At 42.3% G+C, this 22,868-nt stretch overlaps 1 protein-coding gene across 5 annotated transcripts in view; it reads left to right on the top strand.

Annotated features, from left to right (window-relative positions):
• Nucleotides 1–9,194: 9,194 nt before the first annotated feature.
• Nell2 (neural EGFL like 2) overlaps nt 9,195–22,868 on the top strand; it is a 297,672-nt gene continuing 283,998 nt past the window's right edge. The window contains exons 1-3 of one of the 5 annotated variants that reach the window (XM_029469874.1): nt 9,195–9,478; nt 10,067–10,152; nt 10,549–10,677. In XM_029469874.1, coding sequence (XP_029325734.1) covers nt 10,089–10,152; nt 10,549–10,677 — 193 coding nt within the window. In that variant the 5' untranslated portion in view covers nt 9,195–9,478; nt 10,067–10,088. Of the gene's footprint in view, nt 9,479–9,528; nt 9,724–9,757; nt 10,153–10,548; nt 10,678–22,868 lie in introns of those variants that run through there. The other 4 variants (XM_029469878.1, XM_029469877.1, XM_029469875.1 and 1 more) reach the window with 4 other exon arrangements.

Below are 22,868 nucleotides of genomic sequence, written 5' to 3'. Positions count from 1 at the left end.
CTTGGATGCTTTCAGCCTCATCAATTCTGAGTAATAATTGGTGCCTACTGTACGTCAGACACATTAGGTGTATTTGTACACATTATCCCATGTTCAGGTGGCAAATGTCATGCCAGATACTGCTGCAAATATAAATAAGGAAGTAGGAAGCAGAATCTGTGGAGATTGGGTCTCCAGTCCTAGAGTGAGGGATAGAGGCAAGCATCACAGAAGCCAATGCAAGGCAAAAAGCTTGAATCCATGAAGGCAGCAAGGAGATCAGGCAGACGTGCTGGGCATGTGACATGTGGCAAGAGCTACGGCTTTATGTGGAGGACATTTGGGAAAGCCTCACAAAGGATCTCACATTTGGCAGTGGAGGAACACGCCATGGGCTGTTCTGCAGCACTTTCCAAACAGAAGTACTGAAGTATGCATAGCTCCCACAGCCGAACAGCCAGGAAGTTCCGGAATGGTGACAAGGGAGATGCCATGAGCGGGCAGTTAGTGAGACCTGGGCGGGGCAGTCAGCTTTCATGTGGGTGACTGTGACAGTCCACTGGGGCAGCTGTGGGATGAGCATGGAAGCACTGCACGGCTTCCATGAAGAGGCAGACCCAGAAATTATATTTGCAGTTTACTTTAATGACCCTTCAAAAAGGATTCTTTAACCAAAATCGTCCTTTGACCCAGGCATGAAAATTCTGTGACCCAAGGATGGTGCCCATCACGTAATCAGACCTTCATGAACACAAAGAAATGAATAATTTAGAAGGACACTGGCCAAGTCGACTCTGAATTAGGTAGCTGCTTATGGGGGAAATCCTTTGCCTTTTGTTGACTTGCATTGAAAACGAAGAACTTTTCACCTATTTCTATCACAGGGTTGATAAACATGGGCAATGTCTCCTAAGAATCCTTTGCTTCCTGTTGTGGTCCTAAGCCAGGAAGGATGAGGGCGACCCGAGGATTGGACAGCACCAGCGTTGCCTTTCTGTTCTCATTCTCAGGCTTAGCCCTTGGCCAGGAGTGCAAAGCTGGAGACAGACAGATCCTCCTCTGGCATGGTGACAGCCCTCTTGGGCCATTCCTTCCTTCTGGAGGATTAGATGGTGTGTGTGAACAGGCACGGCTTGAGCTAATGCTGAACCTGGGTCCATGCCAACCCTTTAAGATGCTAGCATACCTTATTCAGTCCCTAAGCCACACATCTGTGAAGCCTGCCTGAGCTTTTCATCTGCCAGCTATGTGTTTACCCAAAAGAAGATTCTAATGATAGCAGCTAAGCCCTAGCAGCTTGAGTTAGATGATGATTCAGGATTTTGAACCATTTTGTGTCTTGAGATTTGCACTCAATAAATTTTCTTTAAGATAAAGGCGATGCATGCTCTTAGAAAAATTAGTTTTGGTGGTAACAGAGGACGAGTCCCACAAAAACGTTCAGTTGAAGATGGAAGTATTAATGATTCTATTCTCAGTATATCTGGAGGTAAGTCTACAGGATGCAGAGAGGGAGCTGCTGACGCAATGCCAATCTCAGAATATTACTAAGAATGTGCTGGCCTTTAGCCCTTCAGGAGAGAGACACTCTTCTAATGCTAAGCATAGACTTATCCTTTAATAGCAGCCGCAAACAAGGCCAGGAGCCAGCAGAGCAGCTGGCTCCGCGAGGATGCTTCGTTCTAGTCCGATGAACATTAAGTACTGAAATGTGCTGGCAAAAGCAGCCAGTGCTCACCATGCCTGACTGTTGGCAGTTAAAAATAAAGGCCTGGGTGGCAGGATGAGTGTTTGAACCAATCCCTCATGGTGTCCAGAGACTGGTGCAATTGATAAGCCTGTAATTCAGACGACACAGAAAGCTATGTGTGCATTCTAACCTTATCCACATTCCCAGCTCCGTTTTTATTTTGTTTGTTTGTTTGTTTTCTGTACATTTTCCTATTGATTGATTCTAAGTATCACTATTTTCCACTGTGAGGACTGATTCCAATGTTGAATGACAGGGACAGGTCAACCCTGACCTGACATGGTTGCTTATGACAATAACAGGTGAGGCTGACATTCGTATACTGCCTGACAAGGTGGACTTGACCCTCAGCAGCTCTGAGGTGGGCAGGCAGAAGTTATATTATGAGACACTGTTAACGGGCATGTTAGGAGGCTGTGTCTGGCCCTGGAATGAAGGGGCTTCTTTCTGCCATGCTCCTCTAGAGCTATGTTTCAAGACTTGCTTTTATTTCCTAGAGTTTTAGTTGGGTTCTGTGGATCATTCATAGTATGTGTTGAACAAAAAGAATGTTGGTTGAAACCTGCTGTCCCCCAAGTCTTCCAAACAGGTATCTGTGCTACAAGGGAAGTGAGCAATGTCTCCCTATCAAATGTAACCATTTTGGCCTTATGTTCCACTGCTGGAACATGAGTCTGTGCTGCAAGGGAAGCCAGCAATCTCTCTCCACTGAATATAACATTCTGCTCGGTTGTAGTGAGTGGTCACACTCCTGCTGCATCTGCCCAGGAACTATTTTTGGATTCTCAAATGAAAGCCACACACACACACACACACACACACACACTAGATTATTTTTAACATGCCTTACTACCTCAGTGGCTGGGTGCTTCTAAGCTTCCTATGGCTAGGATGCCCTTCCCTCTGGCGCAACACCTTCTAAATCTGCTTTTAACTTTGCTGCCCTGTTACCTTCTGTGAAGCCCGTTGGGTTTTGCTGCCCAAGACCTTTCTGGGAAGCTCTTCCGGGACCGCTTTCTCATTACTCCTACATTTCCGATGATCTCCCCTCTGAAGCTCTAAATCTGTTCCTTCTCTCCCGGGTCATGGTGATTCTCCTTTGTCCAGCCATTGGCTGTATGGCAATTCTTTAATGCCAATCAAATCCAGCTGGGGGCAGACTTTCTAATTTAGCCTGCGTGCAGGACACTGGAAAGGGGTTTTTTGGGGTAACACAATCAGCAAGAGAACACCAGCTGCTACACTGTTCCTTTCTTCTCTTTCTTCTGTTTCTCCTCTTAGCTTCTCTTTCCATTTTACTTTTTTTTGTCAGTATCTTTTTTATCTTCTACACTCCTCCCAGTCCAGCTTTGCTTGCAGGATCTTTCTACTACTTTATGTCTTATGTTTTGACAAAATGTCACAGTCTTGAGGATAATTTCCTTTCAACCCCCATGTGGAGTGAGGGAGGCTTCAGACTGTAGGTGTGTGGGCTGAGACTGTCTGAGCTGCTCTTCCCTGTGAACTCAAGCAGAAGCAGAGATTCTCTTTTTTGTTAACACGCGATGAGAAGACTATGAACTGAGAGACCAGAGTGATGGTGCAGCAGGTGGAACACACTTCCGGCTGAGATCCATTCCTGGAGCCTGCATCAGGACCCCCGTGGGATTGTCTTCTGACCTCCACATGTGACATGTGCACCCCTGTCCCTGACACACACACACACACACACACACACACACAAATAATAAACAAAATATGCTTTATTAAAAAATGAAAGTGAGTCAAGAGGCCTCATACCACGTGCTTTGTATATTGGCTCAGGATTTTGCATCGCTGGCTACTATTCCACAGTGTGAATTACTACAGTTCACATTTGTCTGTTTGTTACCCATACTTGTTTAAAATAAATAAAGTGGTTTTGCACATGCTGAAATGGTGAGGGAATTTGTTTTCATCTCTTAAGGGCATAGAGTAGCGAGTGCCTTTCCCTGAGGGAAGCTTTCAGAGAGGTTCCAACAGACCCTAACCTTCCGATCACCAGTGGGGAATTTCAGGCTGGGTCACACTGTGTCAAACTGTTTTAAAATTTATTTTACCTTGTCAGTCTTTTTAAAACCTGTTATTTTTTTATTTTTGACAATTCTAGTAATAATCTGTTGAATTTTGGTTTGTATTTCTGTAAGGACTACTGATGTTGGGATATTGTCTATGGATTTCTTTTTTTATATTCTATATGTTTGTTTTTGGAAAATTGTTCATTCAAATGTTATGCTTTTTCATACGTATCTTTGGTTTTATTCAAGCTTCTTAATATAATTTGAAGTCAAGTCTTTTATTAGAGATATCTTTGAAAATATTTTCTCTTATTGTGTAAATTTTAACTATCTTAATGGTATCTTCCAAAAAGCTAAAAGTTTCCACTTTTAATGAAGTACAGTGTATCATTTAAACTATACATGCAGTTTATGTCCTATATAAAAATTAGTTAAAAACCCAAATTGCAGACATTTTTTTTTTCTTGAAAGTGTTACACTTTAGTGTTTATACTCAGGTTTGTGTTCCGGTTCAAGTCACAACTTGTACATATGTCTGTTTATCTGAATATCTATAGAACTTTTAGGATTCACAAATGAGGGCAAATGTTACATTTTTTCCTAAATAAACTTACTTCATTTAATACAATGTTTTTACAATCTCATTCATCTTCCTGCAAAAATGATATAACAGTTCTATTTTGTGGCTTCAAATTTTTCCATTAGTGCTTATACACCATGTTTCTTCTTCCATGCCTCTGCGTGGAACACTTGAGATCCCTTCTTCTCCCTGTCCCCATTTCCTACAGAGATGTCCAATTGTTCAAAAGATTGTTCCTATTCGTTGTTAGATTTTTATATTTTGTAAGTTAAATATGCATATACATACATCTGTTTCTGTACCGTTTGCTCTGTTTTCTATGAATGCTTAACCTCCAACCACACAGCCTGGATGTGTTCAGCATTATTGAGTATTATGGAAGTCACATGCTTTGCATCCTGTCATCCTGTATGGTACTTTTTTTTTTCCAGAAATGCTCTTGGCTTTTGTATTTTCTATGCATTTGATGATCAGCTCCTCACTGGGTTCTGTAGAGAGCCTTCTGGTTAGGATTGTCTTGACTCTTTAGCTCAGTATGAAGTTAATGAATACATTATCAACAGTAAATCCCATCCACGGGCACTGCAGATCTGTTTGTCCTTATTTTCTTAGCAATGTTTTACAGTTATCAATGGAAAAATCTTCCCTATGATTTTTTTCAGATTACTAAATAATTATTTTAATGCATTGTAAATGTTTTAAAATTAATTGTAGTTACATCATTCCCGGATAGTAATGTATAGGTGACCAATTGCTACATGTTTTATGTTCTGTATGTTTTGATATGCAAAAGTCACTCTTTACAGATTTTTCATGGGTGCTTTGAAATTTTCACCTGAGCTAACCATGTTGCTGAGGGGAGACTGTCTCTTATTTTATAAGACAAATGACTTTTGTTTTTTTTTCTTACTTTCAAGTTCATTACCTGCAACTTGCCATATACTCTTCTACTCGTAGGTAAGGTATAGCATCTTTTCCATGTGCCAATTAGATTATGTCATTACTTTCTAATTTTGCTCCTGAGAATATAATTTGCTATTTTACGATTAGTTGTTGAACTTTCTCAAATGCTGTCCATGCACCAGTTGATAAAATCATGTGATCTTCTATACATGATAAATTCAGCAGTTTGCTTTGATGGATATCAGAGAAATTAATCAGTTTTGCAGTATTAAAATGAAACCCTCATGTTTGTTAGTATTATTTTTAGATATTGGCGGTTGACTCATTAATATTTTGTTGAAGATGTTTTGTGCATTTTCAAAAGGTGTATTTTGCTTTTGTGGTCTGAGTCTTGCTTTTCTGTTACTTGTTTGTCTAATTTTAGTCTAAAATAGTGATTGTTTCTTAAAAATAGACTGGTGGATGTTTCTTACTCTTTTACTTTTGGAAAAATTGTGATTACCGGATGTTATTTCTTCCCCAGATGTCTAGTGCAGTTGGTGTTGAGCATAGATGGGACTAGAGATGATGTTACTGGATTATGAGAGAAGAAAACAAAACTTTCTAAATATTACTGTGGATTTACCTGTCTCTCACATAATGTCTGTCTCAGTTTCTTTGGGGATAAGTATCCCAGGTATTTTGATTCCTTGCTGCCAGGTGTGTGCCTTAGCATTGAGGTTGCCCTGTGTTCCTAGAAGGCTGACTACTTATGATAAGTGACCTTCCTTTTGAGTTGACTGTAAAAGACATTTGTTGTCTTGCTAATTTGTTTTGTTGTAAACTTACTTTCTCAATTTTATAGCCACTTCAACTCTCTTTTGATGTATTCCTGTTTAAGATACCTTTAAAAACCCTCTATGTTTAACTGAATTTACTTTCTCTGGAGTGATTACTTTTTAATCCCATGTAGTTAGCTAGTTTATATTTCCTGATCTATTGTGAAAGACCCCATTCTTTTCTTTTAGATCATTTACATTTATTGTAATTATTAACAGTTGAATTATAGTCTGCCATTTTATTATTTATTTTCATTTACTTGTATTTTGTGTCCCACATACCTTTTCTTTTTACTTTGATATTTTGTATCCATTATAACTATTGTGTTTTTAGACTCACATCTCTGTGTAGTATTTTAACCCATGTTCCGGAGTCTATCAACATGTTCCACCATCCATGCAGACACCCGTGTTACTATTTACATTAGAGTTAAGCTAGGTTAAGTTAGATAGACCTTACTATCCTATGGGTCCCTTTACTACATCTGGGTTATGATTATCTTACATATGAAAATCGATACCTATTTAGATAATTTCTAAGTATTTTAGCTATTAGAAGGATGCATACCCAAGGATAGCTATATCCTAACACCTAGAGTCTGGGTATAATACTTTACATGGCCAAGGGATTTCATACTTGTCATTAAGGCTAAGAAGGAGCAATTACCCTGGGATATGCAAATGGTTTTAATATTATTGTACAAATCCTGTTAGGCCAGAGAAGATTTTCAAGTTGTATTTTTGAGAAGTGGAGAGGTCTAATAAAACTTTCCTTACTGTGGGTGGCTCTAAAGACAAAATGGGAGAACAAGCCAAGGGGTGCACACACTGTTTAAAGCAGCGGGGGAACTCTCCTCCCCAGCTTGCAGAATAGATGTAGTCTCGTCAGTGCATGGAGAGACTGATGATGGAGTCACCATGAAGGGAATCATAAGATCACAAATGTTGTTGTTTTAGGCAATTACACTTGTAACAGTTTGCTCTGTAGTGACACAGAAACAACAAAACCAGCAGACATTTTCCAGGGCTGGAGAAGCCTCGTGTGGTTACCCAGCTATCCACCATTCTGCTTTTACTTTCCTCTTGATATAGCAGACGTCACTGTAATCATGCCAAGGTCCCTTCACTTGTTAAACTGAGCAGAAGTAGCTCACCCTTTCTGGCTTTGGTCATAGTCCATTATCTAGTGCAAATGATAAAATATCACCTTAGGGTTCCTGTGGCGTCTGGAACCCCGTGTCCCAGTTTGTCCCAATCACTCCACCAGCAAAGCTCCACCTCTCATCTCCTAGCATGTTGAGGAATTTCTTTTGTTAGTGTAAATCTCACTTATAAATAAAGTGCTGGGCATGAAGATGTGCTCATAGTGAGAGAGGACCCTTTTAAAGTCTAGTGTGGTCAACCATTTTGACCAAAATTTCATTTTTTTTTGGCCAGTTTATGTTTTTGCATATCTATGGAGCAATGGCAGGCTCTCACATAACCTAAGCTGGTCTTGGATTCACAAAGTAGCTGAAGATGACCTTGAAGTCTGATCTTGTCTTCTTCATCTTCTGAATGCTGAGATCACATGTTCCACATGATTATCTTTCAATGTGGGCTGCTGTCGGTAGAACCTATTGCATGCTGGGCGAGCACTCTTGTAGCTAATTATTTTTTAAATAGATATTGTCTAGGTAATAAATCAGAAGATTTGCTGGTTCAAACATGAGAGATTTGTTATTGGACATTTCTCTAGGACTCTAAAGGGGGTCTTACTGTGCTAGACCAAGTTCATGCCAACACTGCTCTCTGGAAGAGAGGCTTTTGTTTGTTTGCTTGCTTGCTTCCCTTTCCATACTAGAGGTTGCTGCAACTCTTTGGCTCATCGCTCTCCTTATATTGCTTCACTTGGATCCACCTTCTAATTCCTCCTTTTCCACAGGTAGGAATGTTGTGAGGATACTGGGCACTGCCTCTACTCACATCTCTTGTTTCTCTTCCAATCATAATTTAAATAGCACTATTCATTGATACACATTTTATGTAGCCATCCCTGATATTATATTGATATGATATTTGATATTATATTGATATATGTTGATATTATATTGATCAATATTTGAATATACTATTGTAGAAAGATCTTTAATTTGCACAAGAAATAGTTTCCTTTTCGTTATTTTATTTGGTGTAATTTAGCAAATTTGAGATGTTGCCCTTCAATCCTTACATGGGAGCATTGGAACAGTTCTCAAAGTTTGTAAGATTTTTGTCTTAAAATTTAGTGAAAATTTTGATTAAGGGGGATTAATAAATACTATCGATAAAGTTCCAAAATTCTTATCCCCCGTTAAATATTCCAAGAACTTAGGTAGACATGTCTCCCCACCACTACTGTGATGTATGTAGCAATGATGTATGCAGTGTGTGACATATCTCAGATTGCCTATGGCTTGCTGTGTTTGGTTCAGGTTAATTGGAGGAGGACTCAGAACTCTCTAGAAACAGATAGGCGTTTTACTCACTCTTGAAACTCTAACTTATCCATGACCGAAGAGAACTGACTTAAAAATTCAATGCAAAATTTAGGTAGCACTCGAAAACTATACACGTTGTCGATTTTTAATTTATTTATTCAGTCTTCTAATAATCACAAACAATCCCACTCTTTTAGTCCTAAGAATGTGTGAGGAGGGGGTGAGTAAGGTCTACGTGAGCATGGTCAACAGTGAGTGGGCTTCTTAGTCTCCTGGGCTCAATCTTTTACTTAATAAAAATATACTTATCTTACTATGTGTCTACAAACCTACTTATCAACCTACCTACCATCCTATCGTCCATCCTTCATCTATCTGTTCATCTACCATCATCCATCCATCCATCCGTCCATCCATCCATTCATCTATACATCGTCTTATCTGTATCATCTATTCATTCTAACGCGTACTGACACTTGTTTTTCTCAGTGGGTAGAATCCCCTTGCCCTGCCCTTTGACCCTTGCTGCTGTGTAGGGTCCTGGACTTTGGGTTTGGGAAGCACGCTAAGGTTTCTGGAGCTGTCCAGCAGCTCCTGGCTCTTGGCTAAGTTCTGTGTGCTGTCTGCGCCTGGAGGCTCTCCAGCGCCCCGCCCTGGGCAGAAAGCCTCTCAGTCAGGGCTGGCCAGGCTTCCCCTGCTCACTACCCATCTCCTCCGGTCTCCCGCGCCTGTCCAGCTTCACCTAGGAGTCTTGCGTGCTTTGGCTGGGTTCCTTTTCCCGCCCGGGAGGGGGTGCCCTGCGCCCGGGGCTGCCGTGCAGCGTGAGTGTCTAAGTGAGGGCTTCCCTCTTTTGCCCGAGGCGGCCGGGTGCCTTTCTTTGCAACCTCGCCTCCTGCGGCTGGGTGGTCCTTTCTCTCGCCGGGCTTTGGAGACACGCGCCCGATTTCGAGGGGGTGAGTGCAAACGCCGCCCATCAACTTGGCACCTGGCATTGAGATCCTAGGATCCCGAGCGGAGGCTGCGGTTGCCGGCTGGCGAGGGTGGTTGAGGACCTCTGCGGGCAGAGCTGGCTGGACCAGGCGCTGCGTGTGCAGTGGGGAAAAGAGGCCGCCCCGCCCGCGCCCCGGCTCGCGCCCCGCCCTCCCGGAGCGGTCTCGGCGGCTCCAGGCTCTCGCCATTGTCTCCGCCTTTCCAACAGGTTCGGGCGCGGGAGCGCGGGCGGGTGCGGGGCGGCCCGGCCCGGCTTTCCCGAAGCCGCCTCCCTTCCTCCGCGTGCGCGCCCGGGCCGCGTGGCTCGGCGGGGCGCTGCTCGGTGCAGGTCCCCGCAGGTCCCCGCGAGCCTGACCCGGCTGCGGCCCGCCGCGTGCGGGAGCGATGCGCGCAGAGGCGGCTCCAAGTTCGGCGCGCACCCGGGGGGGCCGCCCCACTCGGTCTTAGGTGTCTGAGCCCGGGTGGCGACGCCGAGGCGGTCGCAGGAGGGGCCAGCGCTGCTTTCCCGCTTCACTCCCAGCACCTCTTGGTTTTTATCTTTATTTTTAAAGAGGGAGACGATGGACTGAGACGATGCACGCCATGGAATCCCGGGTGTTACTGAGAACGTTCTGCGTGATCCTCGGGCTTGGAGCGGGTGAGTGGCCGCCGAGCAGGGCCGGGATGTTCCCCGCCATGGGGTCGCCGCCTGGTGTCCCTCTGGATTTGGGGAGCTCTGGAGGATTTGCATTTGGGTTCTTTCTGTGCTTGTCCTGGGGACAGCGAGGCGGGTCACACCCTTAGGGTCTGTGGCTGAGGGGGAACTTTGCACAGAGAGGGGCTTAAAGTAGGTCAGGAGATGGGACCCAGCGCTCTGCTATTTTAAGCTTGACAGCGCGTCCAGGTAAGGCTCTCCCTGTGGAGGAGCGAGTTGCCTCTTGTCAGCACTTCCAATATCATCGCTAAGACGCGTGCTTTCTTTGCTGCTGTAGAAGCTTGCGTTTTAATGGCCCCCTTTCTTTCTTTCTTTCCTACCCTTCTCCACTCCCACCAGTTTGGGGGCTTGGTGTGGACCCCTCCCTACAGGTTGACGTCTTAACAGAGTTAGAACTTGGGGAGTCTACAGATGGAGTGCGCCAAGTCCCGGGACTGCATAATGGGACGAAAGCCTTCCTCTTCCAAGGTATGGCCCAGTGTGGAGCCCCATGTGTGTTGCGGGGAGCTGGCCCTGCGGCTTCTGGTAACTTGGCTAGGCGCTGCACGGGGCGGGCGGAGAGTCCCAGCTGGGGCGAGGGGGTCTCTGTGAGCTCTGGGCCTGACTCTTTTTAAGTGGGTTCTTTCTCCTCCCCTCCTCCCCCTCGCATTCCTCCTCCTCCTTACTTGGTGCACTTGGCGGTTCTAATGGATAGTGCCTTAATTACCGACTAGAAACTCCAGAGGCAGATGGGTGATTTGGGCGTCTAGGGAACAATAAATTGTAACACAAACGCCTCATTTGGGTGGAATGGATTTGGGAAGGAAACAAGATAGCTCAATCTTGGTTAAAATACTGACCTCCCAAAGTTTCAGCGCTGTGGTGCCTGACCAGAGGAATTCCTTTATGGTATTTTTACTGCACATGTCTGTACTTGAAGCACGGTTACCATGGAACGCTCCCCATTCTAACGTTCCAATCAGCGTCGAGGGGTAGGCAATGGTACTGCTACGATTATTTTGAAATCATTTCAAGGGGACGTTCACAGAAGCATAGCCCCATATCACCATAATTGTACGTGTAGAATTTTAAAACTTTTTTTTTTCTTTTTGAACTCAGTGGATATTGGCTATTCATTACTGTCCAGACTTCAAATCATATTTGAATAACAGAACCAAATTTCAGGAAAAAAAAAGCCAGCCTGCAAATTGATTGAGTAAAGCTTTTGAAAACTTCTTGCCTTGTGGGAAGATGCTTAGCCCGAAGGTGTAAAAGGGGGCTAAACTGTCCAAGGAGATGGAATTTAAAAAGAGGCACAGGGGATGTCCTTTTTCCTGAAGATCAAGGCGCCCTCCCACCACCATACATGGTGTGTGTGTATGTGTTATGTGTTTCTTTTGCTATTGAGAGCTATGGCTTCAAATGAAGTAGTGCAACTTATAATTACTGAAACGTTGGCTATGCAAAATGCAACCAACCCAGCACATCTGCCATCAAGAAGCAGACATAGTATGCAACTTGGATGTTTCTGTGGTGGCGCTGTTGCCTCATTCAGCCAGTGCATGTCACCATGGACAGCAGCTCTTGGGCTTTCTGTAGGGAGAGGGAAAAACTGACATGTGTTGCATTTAAGAGGAATTTGTGTTCATAATAAATTAAAACGTAAGCTCTTTAAAAATGGGTTTCAGTTAACGTTGTTAATGAGTGTTTTTATTGTAACGAGTGTTTATGATATTTTCTTTACTCCGAGATGCTTTGGGGAGGGTGGGGCTGGGATACTGAAGACAATAGCTAAATGTAATCAAGGAAATAGAGCTCAATTGTCAGCAAAAATTCAGTTGAATAGAAATGTAATTAGGGGTAGGCTTTAGACTCATTCTCTGTGTTATTTCTATCTTTCAATTTTAGTCTCTTAGAACAGGAACTCGATATTTTAGGACTTGATAGTTTGGGTAAATAGAAAGCATAACAAGTTTCCAATAATCATCTGCATTGTATTGAATTGTTATGATAACCTCAAAGGCTCGCTTTAGCCTTCCTAAGGGTACTTCCTATACAAAGTGTCCATCTGTCACAAGTAGAAATTTTTATGTGGGACAATCGGACAATTACATATTGTATGACGGTTTCTAGGTAATAGTCTCAGGGTATCAGTTTCTTTTCTGGTTCATTTAAAACAATATTTATTTCGCCATAAATAGCCAGTTTCTTTAAGGTATGCATTGTGATAAAAAAAAATAACCATGGCTAATGCCATATGTTTTCTTTGAATTGTGCTCAGTTGGTGGATGTCAGTTTCCACCGGTGAACTTCTTTTGTTTTCTAGCTAATACCAAGCTCAATACTAGAAGGAGCAAATGCTTCACAAATAGCTTTCATTCAAAGATGCAAAAGTACGCTTCCTGCCACCTTAAGTCTCTTTGTGTATGAACACTGTCCGCTGTGTCCTTGTAAGGCATGCGTTCCTGATGTATTGATTGCACTTTAGTAACTTCTCTTACAAGATTTGAATTCCGAAGTCAGTGACAAGTGACTGATGGGTGGTTCTGCGTCTCCCTGGCAAGGTCTTTCCTGAGACGCCAGGCAAGCAGCAGGTTTGATAAGAACTCAGCCCTGCGCTGTGCTATTTCTCTGGATCCCACGGGGCTTAGAGGGACAAGAGCGTTCAGACCCGGAAGAGTTTCGAGGTTCCATTTATAGTGAATTGAGAACGCTGCCAGTATTTGATATAGTGTGTAAAATGTCATAGCAAGAATAGAAACAAATCAAAAAAAAAAATCTGTGAGGTGCTCCCAGATTTCACGCAAACTTCACGTACAAGTTTTCTGTGCTACCAGATACAGTCTAAAAAAGCTGAAGTGATCTCTGAAACATCACTTGCTTCTCCAGCAGACAACAAAGCTACCTGTCTCATCCCTTTGAAATAAGAAATCTCAAAGCACGTCGGCCTCATGACTTTTTACTTATTTAGTATTTTTCATTTTGGTTACTTTATTTTCTCTTTCTGGTTTCTGATATACATGTATTTTGGTATTTTGAAACAATGAATATTTTAAACTATGAATGTTTTTTTTAAAAACTACTGTGAAATACAAATCTACTATTTAACATTTTGTTTTATATTTCTAGTAAAACCTATACTTCCAAATCATCACCTTTTATCGAAACATCCACCATTTTAGTGTTGTTAAATTTTCATTTACAGTTGCTTTGAAAATTTAATGAGATTTCAAATCCAACCATTCCTTAATACTTGTGGGCTTTGGATTATGCCTGTTAGAATAATTACTTAATTTATCTGGGCAGTAGTTTGGGGTTCTAGTCATTTCTGGCTGTATCCTGACACATAGTCCCAAGCACCCTTATTATGCTTTTAAAGAATACAGCAGCATATGCTGGCAATGAGAAGACTTGCAGCAGGGTGTACGGACTTTCAGTTCTAAGGACGATTAAAACAGCGAATAGATTCTCCCTTCCTAGCGTTGGAGCCTCGCTCGTGTTTTGGCAGATAATGATCATAATAATTTTATTTTCTCTGTGTACATGAGAGATCATAAGGGATAAAGCATACACACAAACTTAGCATGGGTTTTAGCTCTTTGATCATAACAGTTCGTCCAGGCTCCCCAAAATAGATAATCTCATCAGCTGTCTTAGGAAAATACCTTCTGAAGTGTTGGTAGATTGCATAATCTCATTAACCCCCGAAGGGTAGATAAAATCAAAACATTTTCCCCCTTACTTGGTAACTTAAAAGTAATCTTAGTGATTCTTCTTAAAGAACTTTTACATCTCGAAGGAAAGGCATTCCTAGGTATTTGGTGGCAGGCCAGTGACACTGGTGGGTGACTTCGTTAGAGCTCAAGGGGGTGATGAGGGCGTGTCTCCAGCAGTGTGTGAGCTGCACCTCTCATGGGTGTGACGGGACACTTGAAGGAATGGTTAGTTTTAACTTGCAATTCAAGGGGGAGACACAGGGACGAGAGTGGCTGTGTCTGTGGTGCAAGGAGCATGGCGGTGAGGGTCAGGCATGGTGAGGGTCAGGCATGGTGAGGGTCAGGCGTCCTGTGTGGAGGAAGCAGAAGGGGATGAACGCTGACCTTCAGGACTCTCTATCCCATTTTTCTTTGTATTCAGCCTGACACCATAGTCTCTGGACCACCTGCATTCAGGGCCGGTCTTTCTCAGTGAAACCTCATTGAGACATACCCTCTCAGACACAAACAGAGGCATGTCTCAATCGATGGTAATCCTAAATTCAGTTAAGTTGACAGTGAACATTAACTGTTATAGTGGGAGCCTGTGAGTTTCAGGGCTATGGCTGTGGGTGCTTCTCTGACAGAGAAAAATAACACAGTGATCAGAGATGGACTTAGAGCCCAGGTAGACCCAGGCAAAATGTCACAAGCTGTGTGCTACTTGTGAGGACAGTCGTGAGGGTACTTACTTCTCTGAGCTTCAGTGCCCTTGATGATGAGGTGAAAGCGGTTATAAGTTAAGTCCATCCACCCAAATTGTTGTTGTATAACTACTAGGTCAGTGGAACTAATTTTGGACCTCTGACCTGAATTATGAAATAATAAATATAGTAACAACTGATAAACCTTGCTATGTTTTTTTCCTTTCTTTTTAATTTACCAGCAATAGGTAACTGATGTATTTTGTTGCATAGAAGTGGCTGCTTCTGTAAGAAATACCTAACCCTATGGAAGTAGATTTGGAATCAGGCGTTGGGCACATAGAATTCTGAGGAGCACGTCAGGGCGTCTGTATTTAGGCTTCACATCAGTTGAAGCAGTCTCTTGGGATCTTTAAATGCCGTGTGACCAGTTTTAAAGCTTCCTCCTTCATTTCTGATCTGTTGCCTTTGTTTTTGCTTACTTCAGGTGAAGCTTTGTTAGTGCTGCTTAGATTCACAAAACCTCTCTAGGTCTCAGTTTATTTGATCTCTCTCTCCTCTGATTTAGTCAGTCAGTCAGTCTGTCCGTCCGTCCATCCATCTATCCATTCATTACCTTTCTTCCTCCCTCCCTCCCCTCTCTTTCTTTCTTTCTTTCTTCCTTCCTTCCTTCCTTCCTTCCTTCCTTCCTTTCTTTCTTTCTTTCTTTCTTTCTTTCTTTCTTTCTTTCTTTCTTTCTTNTCCTTCCTTCCTTCCTTTCTTTCTTTCTTTCTTTCTTTCTTTCTTTCTTTCTTTCTTTCTTTCTTTCTTTCTTTCTTTCTTTCTTTCTCCCCTCTCTTTCTTTCTTTCTTTCTTTCTTTCTTTCTTTCTTTCTTTCTTTCTTTCTTTCTTTCTTTCTTTCTCTCTCCCTCTCTCTTTCTCTCTCTTTCTTTCTTTCTTTCTTTCTTTCTTTCTTTCTTTCTTTCTTTCTTTCATCATCTACTTATCTATCTATCCATCCATCTACCTATCTTTCTTTCTTTCATTCATTGTTCAATACTTATTGTTCCTTTCCTTCTATTAGCTGTGAGCTTAGTTTGCTATTCTTTTTCTACTTCATTGAGATTCTGCTCTGGTGAAGGGCATTCCTCATGGTTGGCTCCTATGTCTTCCTTATGGCAGAAAAGTCAACACTAACTCCTTTCAAGCTCTGTGTAACAACATTCATTCTTTCCGTGAGGAAGAGTGCTGCTCTCCCAAGGGCCTCCATTCATACTATCACTGTAGGTTTTACATTTCACCAACATGCTTTGAAAAGGCACAAATATTCAAACCATAGCAATGCCACTGTGGCTGGGGAAGATTTAATATTATGATAGGGTATTTGATATAACTGCTGGGTACATGTACATGCATGCACATGTGTTAAGCAGGCTTGTAGAGGTCAAAGGTCAAATATAGTTTCAATCCTTAGAAAGTATCCACCTTGCATTTTGAGACACTCGTTCTCAGTGGCTTGGGGCTCTCCCAGTAGGGTAGCCTTTCTGGCCAGTGAGTACAAAGGACGTGCCCAGCTCTGCTTCCACAGAGCTGCTAATGCCAGCATGTGTCACATGCCCAGCTTCTTCTCTTCTCTTCTCTTCTCTTCTCTTCTCTTCTCTTCTCTTCTCTTCTCTTCTCTTCTCTTCTCTTCTCTTCTCTTCTCTTTTCTTTCTTTCTTTTTTTCTCATTATGATTTTTTGTTTGTTTGTTTAGTTAGAGTTTCTCTCTGTAGCCCTGGCTATCCTTGAACTTGTACTGAAGACCAGACTGGCCTTGACCTGGCAGAGATCTGTTTGAGATTAAAGGTGTGCACCACCATTTGGTTCCCAGCATTTTTTATATGGAGTTAAAGGACTGAACTCAAGTCCTCATGCTTGAAAAGCAAGTGCTTTACTGAGCTTTCCCAAGCCCCAGACTTGACACTTTTAGCAAACGCCTCATCCTTCGTTCTAGCTTTCCATGTCCCTTTCTGACCAACTGCACATTTTTTATATATTTCTGCTCTGTTTTGTTTGTTTGTTTGAATCTGGTTTTCACTGTAAATCTGGTTAAAACAGCCAGTGATAGTCAGGAAACATTCTGAAGATTGTGTTGACTTGAAACTTCTTTCAGATTAAGTAGTGTCTCCATTTTTCAACCCAGCTTTCTACAAAGTCTTAGGGTATAGACAAAATGTATCCAACTTTTTGCTAGATTGTAACACAATGCCTCCCAATCCAGCTTCCTTCTGAACCCTCATCTCTGGATCTGCATTCCTACCAGCATTCTGTTCTTCTAAGCACCATCCACTGAGCTCCACTGACTGTACTTTAAATGTTTTCAAACTCTTTTCCAATTTCTCACAAACATGTGTGATTAACTATTGTACCAGGAAAGACCCACTTCTTTTCTGTGTTAATTTCCTTGAAATGTGACAAAATATTTTAAAGAAAGAGGGCGGAAACTCCAAATTTGCTTCACCCCTTTTTGCTGTCCCCCCGTTTTTTCTGTCCACGATGAGCCACTGGTTTATTTGCTTTGGGACTGAGTTTAGCCAAGACACACCTGCAAGGGAGGAGGCAGCTGGTCACCTCCCAGCAGCTGAGACAAGATGTAACCTTCAAAAGCACACCTACGCTGACCTAAGTCCTGAATACTACCACTTCACACTCCATTCAGCTTTAACCTCATCAGTGGATTAATACATTTCGGAAATTAGGACCCTTGTGATCCAGACAGTTCTCAGAATTGCCACTAACTGGCAGGTCTTCAACACGTGAGTATCTGTGTGGACACTTCACTGGCAAATCCTAACCTTGTCTTGATCTTTGATGAATTGCTTGTCTGTTTCTTTCGAGGTTTTGGGGAATTACATCTTATTGAAGATTTCGATCTTTTACAAGTATTTTACACAATTTCCCATATTTGGAGAGTTTTCTCCAAATAAGCTGTTTCCTTCCTTTTCTCTCTCCTAAAGCCTTGCGACCCTAACATTTGCTTTCATGGCCTCTTGACCTGTTTCTTCATGGGCATGTTTTAAGAGAACACATCTTCAAGCAACCGTTTCTGATATTTTCTGCTCTGTTGGTTTTTTTTTTTTTTTTTTTTTTTTGGTTTGTTTGTTTTTTCATTGTAGGTTCCAGTTTCAAAGTGAGTTTGAGTTTTAAAAAACAGTTTCAGTTTTCAGTTTTCCCAGTGAATTTCTGCAGTGGGTCTTTAGTTTTTCCACTGAATCGTCTCTTTACATTTCTTTTTACAAGCTTGTGTGTGTGTGTGTGTGCGCGCGCGCGCGCGCACTGCACACGCACGTGCATGTAAATGCATGGCAATGCATACTTGTAGAGACTATCTTGTGGGAATTGATCCTCTCTTATCATATGGGTCCTGGAGAGTGAGCTCAGGTTTTTAGGTTTGGCATCAGGCTCCTCTTACCTGCTCAGTCTTTTCATATTTCTTGAAGTGGAATGGCTTTCTTCAGAATAGTTACAGTAGCTGGTTTTGTTTGTTTGTTTGTTTGTTTTGTCAATTTAACCCAAGCCGGAAGAGTCACCTGGGAAGAAGGAACCTCAGCGAGGAATTGCCTCTGTCACATTGGTCTCTGGGCATGTTTGTAGGACATTTGATTAGTGATTGATGTGAGATGGGCCATCTAACTGTGGGTAGAGACACCCTTGGGCAAGTGTTCCTTGGTCATGTACAAAAATTAGCTGAGCAAGCTACAGAGAGTAAGCCAGTAAGCACTGTTTCTCCATGGCGTCTGGCTCAGTTCCTGCCTTCTGGTTCATGTCTTGAGTTGCTTCCTTGGTTTCCCTTGATGATGGAGTATGACCTGAAAGTCAAGCAAAAACCTTTGCCCCCCACCCCCAGCCATGTTTTGTCAGGGCTCATCAGAGTAGTAGAAGCAATCTTGAACAGTAATTTCTCTGAACATTTTTATAAGACAATTCATATTCTTCTGTTCTTTTCTGGTTCAAGAACTGGGAGAGCATTCTTATTTTCATAATGCTCCCACTCTGATTTCCCAGGTTTCTGGTTTCTGAATGTGCATTTGAAGAAGTAGGGGCTCACTCTCATCTTTGTAGGTTTGCTTGTGTCGAGGAGCTGTTCATCAGTCAGAAAGCCCTGCGATTTGCGGCAGGCCATTTGATGTCCTGTACGTGGTGCTCGTGCTAGAGTTCTTGGTAATTATGACCACCACATTGTAGGTGGTCAGAACTATTTCCTAGACCCACTAGTGTGGGTCTAAGTTGGTTGAATATATGGGGAAGATCAGGATTCTCTGCTTATAGGAACGGCCCGGAGTCCGAGTCTACAGAGAATACTAGCTGTTGATTTGGGCCTACTGTCTCTTTGTGGGGAGGCTGGAATTGAGAGTATCGACTTAAAAAAACTAAGACTGTATGCTGTGTGATTGCTTCATATTGGGGTGGATCTGATGCTCAGGACAACGGAGGTCAGCCCAGTACTGTTAGGGGCTGGGATATATGATGTCCACATATGCCCAGGCCTGCAGCCTGAGTCTGTTGAGTACTGGCCTCCTACTTAGATTATTTTGGGATTGGGGTCTCTCATGAAGATAGGTAGGGCTGAAGACCAAGTTTGTCTGGCTAACCTGAGCCTGGAATTGTGTATCAAACCCTGGTGAACAGGGTAGTCTGATGGTCCAACTTGTAGGTACTAGACTAGGTCCTGGGACCATGGAGGCCAGCCCAGTGCTTCATTTTACCATAACAGGCCTGTTTGAGGTTTGTGTTGCAAAGGTGGGTCCCAAATCCCTTTCTTCTAAGAGAGGAATCTGAAGACAGATTCTCCAGGATATGTTGGCCAAGGTTGGGAAGGAGTATGTAACAGAGATATAAAACTGCTTCTGCTACCCTCTTCAATATGTCTTCTAAAGTTTCTGTACTGTATCTGGCATTATAATCTGCTATTGCTTCTCTTACCATCTCAGATGGCATTGCCCATGTGATCATTGTCCAATTTGGTGTTCTTTCTCTATACCAGGAATAGCACTTTTGAGTCTTGGCCCACCATCTGGCTGATGTGTTCTTCCCAGGGCTTTTGAACTGATTTGATTTATATGATAGGCTAGAAAGATAGCTCAGTGCTGAAGAGCAATGACTGCTCTGCCAGAGGACCTGGGTTTGATTTCCAGTCTCAATAACAGTCCACAACCAGCTGAAACTGCAGTTTCAGGGGACATATGATTCTTCCTACTTCCTGGCATACTGCATGCACGCAAGTACACAGACATGCATGCAGGCAAAATACTCAAAACACACAAAATACAAATAAATACATTTTGAATAAAATTTTTAATAATTATATGGCTTTTAAAAGTAATTTATTTGATTTCCTACTGAGATAAGATTTGGCAATGGTATGGACATGTTGTGTTGAGAATTTGATGCAGATCTTTAGCAGCTGTGAGACAGTGTGGTAGGTTGAATGATAATTTCCCAACTGTCTACATACTAACTCTCATCCCCTGTGATTACTGTTGTACAGCAGCGATCTCTTAAGTCTGTAGATGCAATTAAGGTTATTTAGGTAGTCAGCTAGCTTTAAAATAAGAGGGTTATTCTTACATTAACATTGTCTGGCCTGTCTGGGCAATCAAAACTTTGTCCTGGTAGGGGGAGACATTTGAGTCACTATGAAAGTGACACAACCTAGAACTTGATGGTGCTTGCTGTCTTTGAGGGCAGAAGCAGACATGAGCCAGGAATGAGGACAGTCTCCGTAAGCTGTCAAAAGGAAGGAACACATGCCACTGACACCCTTGGCTTCCCTTCCTGAATCCCAGTTTGACCTTCTGAAGCCTGGACTATGAGGTGAATAGAACATTTGTCTGCTTTTGCCTCTATGCTTACTGTGATTTGGCACAGCAGGAGTAGTAGCATCTATTTTGGAACTGAGAATTCGTGGATAATTGAATTCAACTTTCTTTTGAGCCCTCAGCCAGCTCCCACAAGTCTGTCTGTATGGTGGCTCGAAACTTGGTCTTGAACTTGACAGTTAAAATTATGTTAATCATTCTTCAGAGTAAATACAGAGCTTGTACTGGATCCTCTCTAGGATAGCCATGTGCTAATTCTGAGAACAAACATTAAAAGTGAGTGTATATATATATATATATATATATATATATATATATATATATAATTTATTCACCCAAAAGTTAATTCAGGAGATGTAGTTAGAAGGAGAAAAGAAAGCATGAATATTTTGTTAGTGGGCTGGGCTGTTAGTATACTACTGGGCACCCTGTGAGTATACAAGTGCTTGGGGTTCTGATGGAGACCAGCGGGTTTGATTCTGAGCAGCTGTGGTCATATGGGAGGGCATGCCGTGATTAAAGTGTCACTTGCCTAATGGCCGAGATGACCTGTTACTGCCTTCCTTCGGTTTTATTTCACTTAGTCACTGTCCAGGTTGGTTGCAGACCACACTCTTGCAGGCACCAGCACTTTCTCATATCCTTGCTGTTATCTGTCTGTGATTCAGTACTTGCTAAGGTGCTAAATGAGGGCCCAGGCAGCAGGCGTTAAGCCCTTATGAGTGTGACATACTTCCTGTTGCTATACTTCCACTTAGCACATAGCACATATTCCTTGCTCCCCTTCTAGTTTAAGGAATTGTAGGGGAAGAAAAGAGCAGAACACAGCTTCTTTCTATCCCTTACAACCCACTGAAGGTAGCTGGAATCTCGGGCATGCATACTTGGAGCTGTCCTTGGTGGTACCTTTGCTAACAGTTTGTGGAAGAGGAGTGCCCTTTTGCACAAAGGGAAGATGTGGCATGAGAGATGAAAGTTCCCCTCAGCTGGTCTTAACAAAGGAAAGAAATTATAGCATTAATGCCAAGTTATTGTTCAGAGGCAGTAGCCTCTGGAGCTGGGCATTTTGGGGTCTAGTCTTAGTTCTGTATCAACTAGTTGTATGAGCTCGTTCATACTAAGGAGGCTCAGGCAGGAGGGTCACACGTTCGAGGCTAGCCCAGACAAGCCTTGCAAGAGAAGGACCAGGGATGTGCCTATGCACGGGGAGCCTCCATATCTTCAGCGTGCAGAAGGATCCATGTCTAAAGCGCAGCACCACAAGGAGTGCGTGTGCATATCACAGGCTCCCTGAGTGCTTCTGGAAATGGAAAGTTTAGAATTTCAGTCTGAAGAGTCATGAACGGAAGAGTTGGCAGGGGCACTCATATTCAAATACATGTACCAAGAAACATTTTGGGGGCAGACGAAGGCTCGTTTGGATTGTTTCTTCTGTGTCTCTTCTCTGTTATTGCAGATAAGCCAGATATACGGCGCTGTGTCTAGAGAACAGTTGCCAGGCTTGGAGACAACTCCAGGTGGCACATGTTTGGAAGAGGCCGGAAGTATTAGTTCAGAGACTAAACACAGCAATGCAGGAATTCCTCTTAGAGATTGGAGACTCATGCATAGGAAGGAGGACCTAGATTGGCTTTGGTTGCTTTAGAGGAATGGCTCCCACGTGTTGGTTTGTAATCAGTATTTTTCTGACAGCCTTGTTACAAGACTCCTTGTGCCTCTAAGAGTGAATCCCAGGAGTTTGTATTTTGAAATAGTTTTTTTGTGATGTTGATGTTTAGTCAAATTTGTGAATTGTTTTCTCAAACCAGGCTGCCTTATATGGTCTCTAACCTGAGTGGTCATAGAGAACTGGGATATGCATTCTGCAAATAGAGATGGGATCAAAGTATAAAAGCAGACTCTGAAGACAGTATAAAAATGCAAAACTTCATTACTGTTTTATAGTGATTTTATGTTGAATAATATTTTGGGTATAGCGGCTCAAATAAATGTGTTATTAAAATTAAAACAGTTTCTTTTTACATTTTTAATATGGCTACTAGAAATTTAATTACTTATATGACTTATGAGTCTCATATTTCTGCTATTGTAGAGGGCAGATCTTAAGATCCAGAAAGAAGTCAGGATGAGTTGAACTCTGTGTCAATTTCAGAAAAATACTTTCAATAGGTTTCCCTAAAATTAATTTGCTCATTTTAAGGATTTTCCATTCATTTACCCACTAACAACAACAAAAAAGCACGTTTCTAATGTTTTCCAGAGGAGATTAAGTAGGCAGGCAAACTATCTCAGTGCTCAATGGATGGGCGTTAGGTATTTTCTAAGTTCACTCGAGATTGAATTGGATTCTCCCCTCTTCCTTCATCATCTTTTTTTTTTAACTTGTATTTTTTTTTTTTACTTTTTTTATTATGTATTTTCCTCAATTACATTTCCAATGCT

This window comes from Mus caroli, chromosome 15 (genome assembly GCF_900094665.2).
Source record: "Mus caroli chromosome 15, CAROLI_EIJ_v1.1, whole genome shotgun sequence".
Lineage (NCBI taxonomy): Eukaryota > Metazoa > Chordata > Mammalia > Rodentia > Muridae > Mus > Mus caroli.
Note: the sequence above shows the minus strand (reverse complement) of the source record. Positions and strands in the feature narration are given on the sequence as shown.